Raw genomic sequence first — 11,747 nt, 5'->3', positions numbered from 1 at the left:
GTCCGCTCTGACTCCACCCCCTCCACTCTGGCCCCGCCTCCCGGGGAAGAAGCGTTGGACGCCTGGGTCTCCTCTCGTTGCAGGGCGATGGCTGAAGGGAAGGGAACCGAAAACCAGCCGGGTTTGGAGATGAAGCGTGCTGATGAGGGAGAGGGGACCTGTCCTGGCGTGGAGGACACCCCTGAGGCCTCCTTGCCACCCTCCTCCCCATCCCACGCTGACAGCCACCAGGTGCCATGGCCGGCCAGCCTGGCATGGTGGCAATGCCGCTGTATGCCCATGTTCCAGCCCTGGCAGCTGCTCCCAAGAGCTCCCACTTGCTGGTGATTTCTGAAGTGTTGTGGGCACCAATAAATCTTTCCATCCCCATGGCTGCCTAGTGAGTCTCTGCCGGCCATCAGTCCTGCCCTGGCAGCAGTGGTGGGGTGCAGGTATCAGAGCACTGCCAGCTGAGACCCCTGGCAGCACCCGCCGTGCCACCCTGCCCACCTGCACGCCTGGTTGGGGTCACCACACCGCCACAAGCAGGTGACGTTTGTCCCTACTGGTCCCGGGTATGGGCAGCCTCCTGGGGAATATTCACATGCAAGGAAAAGCCAGGGGAATCAGAGTTGTGGTGCGGGCTTCTGAAATCCCCTTTAAGCGTTTATTTGTGAGGGATTTTCTCTGCCTCCAGTTTTCCAGCAGACAGCAGGGTGGGTCTGTGTGACCACTGTGGGTCACCAGCTTGGTGGCAGCTTCAGGGGCAGGATGGTGGCCCTGTGACCTAGCCCCAGGGCATCTGGGGGAATGCTCCTGGGTTTGGAGGATGGGCATTCCCAGCATGTGGGCACTGAGCCATTCCTGGGAACCCCATGGCTGAACAATGCAGGCAAGAGCCAGGCTTGGCCCAGCTGAGCCCTAAATCCCCTAGACACAAATCCTCCACCTCCCTGGGGACCTGCCTGGGGGAAGAAGGATTCCCCATGTCCAACCTGAACCTCCCTAGTCTGTGACTCAGGGCTAGGGCTCCTTGTTGCATCGCATGTTGCTGCTGAGAAGGGTTTGGCTCCATCCATTCCCTCCATCCCTGCCTGTGCTGCAATCCAGGGCTGCTCTCAGATTCCCCGCCTCTCCATGGCCAGACCCACAAGACCAGCTCCCTCCCATCTCCACTGGGCAGCCACCGTGGGGGCCTGGCAGGGTCCTCGCGTCCACCTTGCATAGCCCAGGACTCAGCTCCACCTTCACCCCAGGGTCTTCCAGTAAGATTGCCAGGCCAGTGGCTCCTGCCTGTCCCAGTGCCTCAGTTGGCCCTGGTCCTAGAGGAGCTTTCAAGCAAGGAAGAGGACAAAGCCCAACTACCAAGGGATGCGCAGAAAGTGCCATCACCACAAGCGCACCAGGCCAGCAGAAAGGAGGGGACAGCAGATGTCTCAACACCCCCTTGGGCTGCGCTGGCTGGAGATGCTGCTCTGTCGGGACTTCTCCATCAGCTCCAGGATGCTGCTGTAGAGGTGCCTGGGCGCATCCAGGCCCCAGATGAAGTCCCAGTGGTTCCAGTCAGGGATGTGACCATAGGTGACGAGGTGGGTGATGCGGGGCAGCAGCAGGCAGACATCCCTCCAGTCAGCCACATAGTCCTTTCCCCCTGACCACACCGCAGTGGGCACGGGCATCTTCTCCAACTGGTAGGAGGGAGGTGTCTCCTGGAGGAGCATAGGGGGCTCTGAGGAGCTGCCATCATGGTAAACCCTTGCGAGCCAGCCCATCCTGCACCCTCCAGGACAGTGCCCTGGCATCTCCAGCCACCAGCACTGCTGCTGCCACTTCCTACCTGGTGGTACATGGCTAGGTTTTCGGTGCCGTAGTCGAAGGCTTTCAATTCTCCTGATCTTACCACCTGGGAGGAGAGGACAAAACTGTGGTGGGAGGCCAGCGAGTGCCACTGCGTGGGTCTGGCATCTCCCAGCCTCCTTGAGGGACTGCATCACAAGAGAGTGCTCACGTGGGATGTCGCAGGAGGACGTGTCATCCCTGCAAAGCCAGGCTTTCCACCTTTCCTAACAGGGTGGTGCTTTGATCTCCAGCTCCACGCCTGTCTCCAGCTGTAGGTTGACAAGCCAAGGTGCAGCATGCAAGTCCTTGGCTGCCCCTGTGCCTCTGGAAACCTGCCCATCACCAGCTGTGCTGTGTGTGCAGGGTGCTGGTGGAGGGCTTCACGTTGGCAAGTTTTCCTTCAGCCACCTGATCATCCTTACCTGCTCATGACACTTCGAGCCCAGGGTACAGAGACATCAGTGAGCCCAGTTATTGTAAGAGCTGCTTCTCTGCTAGGGGTGAAAGCTCAGATACCTGCACAATAGCTGCATTCATTAAAAAGACCCTTTTCACCCTCCCCATTATGTATAATTTTTCTCTGCAGGGAGGCACCAGAGTGGGGGTCTTCAGCCTGACTCTGCTCCCATAGGGCTGATGCCACAGCTGCAGCAGGGTGCTCAGACTGCCAGAGCCTGGCCACGCTGTCTCCAGGACCCTTTTGGACAGGGGGAGGTGCCATTGGGTCCTCCTTCATGACCTCATTTCTTTGCAAGCCCAGGTCCTCCAGCCCCTCCTCACACGTGCTGGCCTCCACCCACCATCACCATGGTGTCCCTGAGCGTGTTCTGCTTTGGAGATCCCTGGGAGCCCCGAACTGGTCCCAGCATCCAGCTGTGGCCTTCCCATCCCTTCCCTCGTCCTGTCTGGCACAGCCTGGGGCGCACACCACAGTGTACTCTGGTCCCCAGAGGGACCAGGGCAGCTTCATCCTCCATCTGTACACCTAATTTCTTGTCTTTACTTTCCAAAGAGCTGCTGATGTCCAAGATCCCTGACCTCTCATGGCTGCCCTGGACACACCAGACTCCCAGTGACGGGACCATCCCAGGGGTGAAGTGTTTCAGGGAACCCACCTGGGCCCAGTGTATCATGGTTTTGACAGAGGTCCTATCCGGATAGTGGGATGTGTACACATCCAGCCGCGTCTGCAAGTAAACATATTCAAGCTATCATTGCTTTCCAATGGACAGGAGGGAGGATGGCAGCTGCCAGATGGTGCATTTCCCAAAATGGTCATGCTGCCTGGAGAGTTGTGTCGTGTTCAGGAGTATAATTTTCATTAAAAATGAATTCTTCTGAGACAGCTCCAGTAGGAGGATGGTGATGAAGAATTAAGTATCCCCAGCTCCTGGGAATACCTCATCTGGGCTCAGGGACTGTGCTCGAGACCTTAGTGACCACCATCTGGTCATCCAAATGCTGCACCAGCAAACTTTGTATGGAGTGGATACGAGCAGGGGCTGCACACCAGGGGTGCTGGTAGGGGGTACTGATGACCAGTGGCTGGTTTGGGGGACAGGCAGCCAGCGGGTGCTGCTGGGTGCTCCCAAACGATGAACCCCAGAGCTTAGGCTCCCTTACCCCCACTCACCATATTGAAGTTCTTCTCATTGTAGCCGCCCATCAGAAAGAAGAGGTTGGCACAAGGCTTGTGCAGCAGCGGGTGCCTGCACAGCTTGGGGAGGAACCTCCACAGCTTCCTCACCCGCAGCGAAGCGTCCGTTCTGCCGAACAGGAGCTGTGGGAGCAAAGAGCAAGGTTGGTTTCTTGAATTTCCCTGACTGTAGCCCCTGGAGCTGTCCCACCAGCCAAGCAGTGAGGGGAGGTGCAGCACAACACAGGGTGCCCATTGAAATCAAACCCACTCCTCTTGCCTCGCTGTGTGCAGCTCACTGCAGAAGGAAATGTGGATTGAATGCACACCAGGAAAATTTTTTTTTTTTCCCTAAGCACTGGATTTATTTTTCACCGTCATTAAAACCCTCACAGAAAAGCTACTCATTTCTAGGTGATCTGTCTGGGAGTCCAACAGCTGCCCCCATGGAAAGACCAGTTTCAGCACCTGAAGATACTAGAAACAGGAGGATGCTCTCGACATCTGCTCAACAAATGGACCATGCAGTTTGCACCTGCTCCTGAAATCATCCCTGTGCTTATAAATCAGCTGGAATTAACTGTTTTCTGCTGCATCACATATCCCCCGGCTGGACATGGTCCCTTTTCTAGCACTGATGTTCTGGGGGAAGGAGAGCATGGAGTAATCCCCTACCTGGATCATCTTGTCTTGATCATCCAGAAGGAAGGCCATTTTCATGACAGGACCTTTGGCGTACTTGACTGTCACTACTGGAGCCAGGGCAAAAAACATTTTGATTTTCCGAGCCAGTTCTGGCATGGATGAAAATGCAATGAACGCTGAGAAAACAGAAAAACAACCTGAGACTTGATCGGTCTTTCTTCAGGTGCTTAATTCGAGGGTTTGCTTGGACGTGCTGCCCAGACCTGTTTAGCTGGCATTAGCTCCAATTAGAAATCTGGGGTCACTTGCCACCTTTCTGCTTGTCATTAGTGCTAGAGATGTCCGAAAAGAGACAACACTTCTATTTCTATGGTTAGAAGTGGCTGAGGAGACACTTCAATGTCTACCACTGATGGGGACTCCTGCCCCATTCACCAGAGGAAGGGAACAGTACTGTCGCCTTCCATCAGCCACTGCTAAAGGCTGTCATCATCACTTGGGTTATCTCATGCCCCTGATGGCCCAGCTGGTGAAAAGAGAAGCACCATGCATTTCATCACAAAGCAGAAGCTGAGACCTCTGTGCAAAACACCTTTGGTTTTGATGGGGAACACTGCAATTCGGTTTTCTAGGTTGTATTATAGTTCCTCCAGTTGCAGTGAGGAGCTTACTGAGGTCACCAGGAGCTTTCTTTTACTACCCTAGGAGCATGCTGGTCCTCCCAGGTGCCTTGTAGGGGAAGCATGGTTGCTGCAGGACTTCTCACTGTAAGAGATCTTCTACCCAGTGTGCCTGCTCAGCAGCTCACAAAGATGCGACCTCTCCGCTTTTTGCTTAAAAACACCAAAATCAACGTTTTCAAGGTGGTCCAGGCAACGTAGTGTGCAACCCCTTCTTACGCACCGATGGTGCTGCCCTGGGAGTGCCCAGTGTAGTAGATCTGCTGCTGCCCGGTCTTCTGCAGAACAAAGTCAATCATGGCTGGGAGGTCGTACATGGCCATTTCATGAAAGCTGCAACACAGGAGCAGTGCATTGGTTATAAGGTAATGCCAGGAGAGCAAACTTTCCTGTGAAAAGTGGCTGCTTTGCATTGCTCGTATACTTAACATCCGTGGCTGATTTTCTGGGAGAAAATACCCCTGTGCTGGGTGAAACTGCACTAGGTCCAAGGGCAACCCTCTTACTTTACAGTAGGGGAAACACAAACCGACATTATGAGCTTTTTTTTTTTTTTGCTGGAAGCGTGTTTATGAGCTTGGGAAATCCAGGAAGATCAGCTCTGGAGGGACAGTAACAACCTAAAATGCCATTCCTGGGGATGAGGTTTCTGTGGACAACGTCTAGAAGGGGAGGTGGCAATGACATTTGTGGACACCTTGCTGAGGGGCTTGGCTGGGGGGCTTGGCCAAGGAGGTGTCCGCAGAAGCCCCAAGGCCAGGCTGGTGTCTCGGTGGGACAGACGTCCCCACACAGGCAGTTGTGCCCCATGCTCTTGGCAGGGAGGTGTTGGCACTGTGTAGGCAGGCAGGTCTGCACAGGCACCCCCATCCTGCCCAGGAACCTTCCTGTAAGGTCTGTAGGAGACCATGCCTGGGGATGAGGCGCTCTGACTTACCTACTTGGTGGCACCCACCTCTGCCCAGAGGTTAGTGACAGGCAGAGAAGTTTGCCCTGGTTTTGTAATCTACTCCAGCCCACCTGAAATCCCAGAATTCATCCTGGTCAGCTGAAAGGTGCTGGTGTCGCTGGGACCAGCTTGTCCCACGGCTGTTCCCCAGCCAGACATCGTAGCCAGAGTCTGCCAGTATGAAGCCAAGGCTGTTGTTAGCCAGATTTTCCACCCAGTTGCTGCCTTCTCCAAGGAACCCATGCTGGAGAAACACGACTGGCTTGTTCTCTAGATGTGAAAGAAACAGCCCGTTTAATTGAACCAGAACTTCTCCATTTACTCACTGCAAATTCAGGCCAATAAAGCCTCTTTCTTGCACCACCACAGGACATACAATATACATTTTAATGACACCTCCTGGTGAAGAAAAGCTTGCTGTAGTTATCTGGTGGTTTCCCTGGTTGTCCAGACTGGAGAGCTGTTGATGTCCCTCCTAAGTCTTTCAGACCCCAGGCGCTCACCCCCACAGGCTCAGCACTGTGGCCACAAACAGCAACCATGTGAAAGCTCAGATGTGCAGGTTTGTCCCTGAGACTGTTCAAATCCCCAGATCACACATTTATGGGGAAAAAAATTAAATGAGGAGCTCTCTCAAGATATGCCTGCATTCTCAGAACCTTAAAACTAAGTCTTTGCTTGATAGGAAAGGTGGTTGCTGTGCTGGATGCATGTTTTCTTATGCTGCTGCTAAAGCACTGACTGTAAATTTGAGAAGTACCGTGTATTTGGTACTTCTGCTTTAAAAAGAAATACTCCCCTGGCTTGGTAAGGTTCATCTCTTCACCTGCTTGCTATGTTAATGTTTCGGGGTTTTTTTTTCTGGCTTCGGTGTGAAATAGAGCTGTACCTTTGTTCCTGGGATTTTCTCTCCCGTGAGGAATTCTGTTCAGTCTGACATAGTAACCATCTTTAGTCAGGACTTCATACTCCTCGCTGGGGTACCCTCTGTGGCAGATCATCTGGCTCTGGGGAAGGAAAAACCCTGATTGAAAGCTTTCCATAGCTGAGATGCTCATTTGACCCAAAAAGTGCATCCCTCATCAGCTGGGATGCCTTTGCAAAACTGAAATGCTGTGGCAGCTGGGACATGGTTTTACTCGGTGTCTCTGCATCAGCCAAGGACTTTTTTGAGAGAGAGACGATGCTCACACAATCCCACATCTGCTCCCATGAGATGCTCAAGCTAAGAGGAGATGCTCAGGCATGGGTGCCTGTGAGCAGGTAGGGAGGTGGGTGGCAGCATGCAGCAGTGTGCACCTCTGAATCGCTTCCAAAAATGAAGGCTGGAACCGAAAGGATTTACTGACAGCCGACGCCGGTGGCAGGACGTGTCCTGTCATGCTCCGAGCCAATGTACAGGGCAGATAAAGTGGTGTGGTGTTTTGAACCTGTCGAGCTGGGCTGACTGGAAGGGCAATAGGACAAACCCCATAGGATATTTCCCAGGGCTCCTGAGGCTCTGCCTGAGCTTCATTTATGCCAAAAACTCCACAAATTGGGAAGTTTCAGTCTGGTGGAACTCAGCTGTGATCCTGCCTACACATCGCTGTATGCTCGCCTTGTTACACGTTTGATGGAAGAGATTAATTTAAGCAATTATAGTGCCCAAGTCTTGGGTCCATCTAAACCCACCCTCAGTGACTTTCAGGACAGGGCCCCGAGAAACCTGCTGCAGCAGCAGGAGAGGAGCCATGCCCAAATTTCTAACCCTTGGGAAGATGTCTGATCTAACCCAGGCTGCTCTTACTGCCTGCTCTAACTGACCTGCTGATAATTGCACTTGCTACTGCTGGGAGGAGGACTCCTTCAGGTTGCAGGGCTTGTTAATGATGGTATGGAGACAACGTCATCTCACACTGCCCAACAAACCCAACACACGTGATGACTTAAGCCCACTCCACATTCATACCCTCCGTCCCTCTCTCCCCTAGATAAACAACCGCAAACTTTCAGATGCAGTGGAAATTCAAACTTCTGACTTACGACATTCATGAAAGTCTCAGGATTTACAGCTTTTTTCTTCTCGATGGCATCTGCTGAGTTCACGGATGCTTGTATCAAAGCCAGGATTACAATAAACAGCCACATCTTGTGTCTGTGTAAAAGAATATTGTCGGTTTTGTTGTCGTCGTTATCATTATCATTTAAAAATAACGTTGTTATGGATGTCTCTTTCTGCTTAGTTATGATGGGTTAAGTTCTTTACATGTCTGAAGATCATATATCACAGTTTGGGCTGGGGAAGCGGAGGGGATTACTGATTCCAGCTTCCATTAGAGTCCATGCAAGGCTCTTCACACTCCTCTGTACAGACTGGACCTGCTACTAGACAAGACCCATTTTGTATTTTTAATGGTAAAAAGAAGAGAAACAACTTTATAATGCAAGATTTAAAGCAATACAAAATGTCGTCAGGCCATTGTCATATACAGTAAACTAAACTGAAGTAAGAATTTACGCTAGGCAAGGAGCACATTTAGGTTGGTTGGGCTATGACTATGCCTGTACTGTTGCTGTTTCTTTATCACTTAGCTTTTGCACCCAGAGGCCACTACTAACACATTCATCCTATGAACTGAAACTAGTAAAGCCTCATAGGAAGACTGTCTATTAAATAAGTGTAGCCTGAAAAAAATAGAAACCTTTCTGATAGCCTTAGAGACTTCTGTCCCAAGCAGAGATCTATTCTTAAAGTACACAGTTATAATAGATCATATAATATATGATTTCTAATGCTTCACCAGACCATAAAAGTTAGAGCTTAATTTCAACCCAGTAGCATGATTTGCAAATCTTCTCACCAGCCATCTGGTTGCTCTCTACCTTCCTTCTTCCTCCTCCCACAACCCTCCCAATGAGTTTCCCACACCATGAGACATATCTGCCCTTGGAAAGATTCCCAGTAACCCTCTCTATGGTAGTACTTAGAAAAAAAGCAACCGATGCTTTATCACCCTCAGGATAGCTCCAGTGCAAATCTGACTTATGCAGAGGAAAATACGTTACCAGGCAGAACCCACTGTCGTGTCTGATCAGGCTGGTGGTGCGAATGGTAGTCGCTCTATCAACACCAGAGTTAAAAAGAGCACGCTGTGTCAGAGTCCTGCTACGTTGACACCACGTTAGACCGCATCATGTGTCCTTCGATTAAGTGATGTGCACGCTGCTCATATCTTTGATAACTTCCTCTGCTTGGCCATGTGCTCATTACTTTCGTGCTTGCAAAGGATTACGTTTCCAAAAGCAACCCGTGTGGTGCAGCGAGGAATTTCAGCTATGGAGTTGCATCTTGCGATAGCCACAGTAAAAAATATCAGTTTTTCTTTGTAAAGGGTCTTTTCCACAGGCCCTTGGGAATGTCTCTTAGAAGAGGTCCTGGGGCAACGAAAGGACTTGAGTTCCACCAAGGTCTCAGGAGTATGCTGAGCTCTTCATAGACACACCAAGGACAGCTCAGGCTTCACCATCTGCCTGGGTGGGAGGCACTTGGTGATTACACTGCTCTTCAAAAGTGACAGTGGCCTTGGCAACCTACACATAGCCCTTACACCCAAACAACGTTGTATTTGCAGCTGGCAATTTGCAAAACCTCTGCAACTCTTTCTGGAAAAGCACCAAGCCTGGCGTCTTGCTGATGGACGACGGAGTGGAGGAGACCTTGTTACAACGCCTCCACTTGGCTGAAGCAACAGGTATTGCACAGAGTAAAGGTGTTCATTCTCTACTTCCAGCCCGTGACCTGACAACCTGTGCCTTTCTGTAGCTGCTTGGTAGCCACCTAGAAGACCAAGCCTTCAATTGGCTATCAGGTGCTCTGCTTGGGTATAGGTTTTCTGGTCATAGATTAGGTTGACTTCTAACGTTCATACCAGCCATAGTCTATGAGTGGTATGCGAATTGTGAAACATGGTTCAAAACACACATGTGTTACTCCATCCACCAGACTGTAATTTTCTATCAGTGCTGCAACTGCTGACACAAAGAGACTTCGGTGTGTGGGTGCTAACAGCAGGTGTTTGGGGACACAAACAGCGGGGATTGGACTGGATGATCTTTTGAGGTCCCTTCCAATCCCTAACGTTCTGTGATTCTGTGTGATTCTGTGTGCGACCAGACCATTCACTGTTGCATTATTTTACTTCTGTCCCTTTGTCTACTTTGGGCTTTTGAAAATGTCTTCCCGCTCCTGTGAGTGCAAAAACCCCACTGCATAAGATGGACTTTATAGGTTGTGGAGAGCGCAATTTCAGTGTGCATCCTAAGAGGAGTTAAAAAACACCCTATGGATGGAGAAACCTCTGCTCAGCTTGTGTTTTTCTACTCTACCATCAGGTTTCCTTCAACAGCATCAAGACAGACCTCACCTTTTACTTGTATGGTTGGCTACTTCATCAGCAGTCAGGTTTGCTACCTTCCACCTCCACTGGGTACTAGTTATCTAGTGCAGGTACTAAGTACTAGTACTAGGTACTAAGAGAGGTTGGAAAGTCAGCAGAGACTCCTCCAGCATCCTCAGGCCGTGGGACAAGGCTACAGGAGCAGTGTCTCAGCCCTGAGGCTAGTGTACGATTTAGCACCAGTACTTACTATAAGTGTGGTAGGAAGGAGAGAAGTTGCCAACAAAGGGCAGCTAGCTTTTTACCGAGAAACTCTTGTGTACCTTAGTCTAAGGAAGAAATGAAGACCTTTGAGTTATTTGAAGTTATGAGGCCGGAGTTGGACGTTTTGATGCAGAGGTGCAAGTTTAGGTGGAAAGAGCAACACCATCGCAATACTGCTGTGGTTGTACACTGAACAGAATTGTAAATAGTCACTAGCATTAACCTGCTGTGTTGGGACCCCATAATACATTGTAGGGTGCACAACCAAACATGAGATAGGCTATCACGGGCATCTTAAAACTAAGCCGTATAACCTCACTCATGGGATGTTTTTACAGGATTGTTGTGGAAACTAATGTAGGAAGACTCAAGACCACTTAGAAACAGAAGGGTATTTTATTTCACTTTCTAACCAAGTAGACTGTACCGATCTGCACTCTCATACATGTGTTCTCAGAGGGATCAAAATGTGTGTGTCCAAGTTGTCTGGCCAAGGTCACCTGAATGTGACAAGGGAGGCAAGAGTTGCCAGCTACTGCATCCTCCGTATGCCTTCTGGGTTCTGCTTGAGGCCAAGCACTGTCCTCTAAGGTCCTTTAGGAGTAAAAATTTACTGTGCTGTGATGTTTTGCTTCTGCATCTTGTCAACTTCATGCTTCATAAATATCAGTCAACATTGCTGCTGGGTGTCTTTAATTTTCTTGTTTGAGGTATCATAAGACTGTAACCCACGCTACTGTTGGGATAACAGGAAGAGAAGCAGCACATGAAATGTGCTTTATCCCCACTGCTGATCCTCTATTAACCGGTGCAGGTCTTCTGCTGATGAGTCACCTTCCGTGTGGCACATCATGGTGCACGCAACATGTTCCTCCATGAACAGCAGTTTGGTTGGTGTTAATCATGTCTTTGGCTATCAATGCATGCCATTCCTCCAGCTCCTGCTCTTGTGTTTCTCCAGGTGCTTTCAGGCATGTACAAGCTGCCAGACTGTATGACCAGGATGCTGGTTGTTACCTTCTGTCTGTTGCCTATTGCCAAGCACAAGGGTAAGCCAGTAACAAGAAGGGAGATGCTTAACTTGGCATCCTGAACTGGGGAGGAAAGTGTCATTCTGATTTTAGCAATAAGACAATATCAACTCTTGTGTAATCACTGCCAGATGAGCATGATTTCCTTGCAGTAACCTTGGGGAACCTTGCTCAAGTAAAGACCCTGATAAAGGGAGCAGTGCTTATCTGGTTGTACGCCTCCTAGTTTAAAGACCCTCAGCTAGGCTGGGATATCTCCAGCAACTCTTATTACACACTTAGTAGGGGTCTTACTCATGCTAGGGTTGCATGGTGAAGCTCGATGAAACAAGGAATTCTTCTCAA

General features: G+C 50.4%; 1 protein-coding gene across 1 annotated transcript; it reads right to left on the bottom strand.

The window, feature by feature from the left end:
- Positions 1 to 1,415: 1,415 nt before the first annotated feature.
- On the bottom strand, positions 1,416 to 7,858 carry LOC104534404 (putative lysosomal acid lipase/cholesteryl ester hydrolase). The gene is made up of 9 exons (XM_010192367.1): positions 7,754 to 7,858; positions 6,618 to 6,735; positions 5,800 to 5,998; positions 5,003 to 5,112; positions 4,130 to 4,275; positions 3,452 to 3,598; positions 2,934 to 3,005; positions 1,817 to 1,882; positions 1,416 to 1,688 (listed from the first exon to the last, which is right to left on the bottom strand). The coding sequence occupies exons 1-9, from the start codon at positions 7,856 to 7,858 to the stop codon at positions 1,416 to 1,418; spliced, it is 1,236 nt and encodes a 411-aa protein (XP_010190669.1).
- Positions 7,859 to 11,747: the final 3,889 nt, after the last annotated feature.

This window comes from Mesitornis unicolor, unplaced genomic scaffold (assembly GCF_000695765.1).
Source record: "Mesitornis unicolor isolate BGI_N332 unplaced genomic scaffold, ASM69576v1 scaffold13699, whole genome shotgun sequence".
In the NCBI taxonomy this organism is placed as follows: Eukaryota; Metazoa; Chordata; class Aves; order Mesitornithiformes; family Mesitornithidae; genus Mesitornis; species Mesitornis unicolor.
Note: the sequence above shows the minus strand (reverse complement) of the source record. Positions and strands in the feature narration are given on the sequence as shown.

Coding starts and splice junctions, on each gene's coding strand:
- LOC104534404 (XM_010192367.1), bottom strand. CDS start 7,858: ATGTGGCTGTTTATTGTAATCCTGGCTTTGATACAAGCATCCGTGAAC. Junction 6,736..7,753: donor CTGAGACTTTCATGAATGTC/GTAAGTCAGAAG, acceptor TTCCTTCCCCAG/AGCCAGATGATCTGCCACAG. Junction 5,113..5,799: donor GATGAATTCTGGGATTTCAG/GTGGGCTGGAGT, acceptor CCTGTGTTGCAG/CTTTCATGAAATGGCCATGT.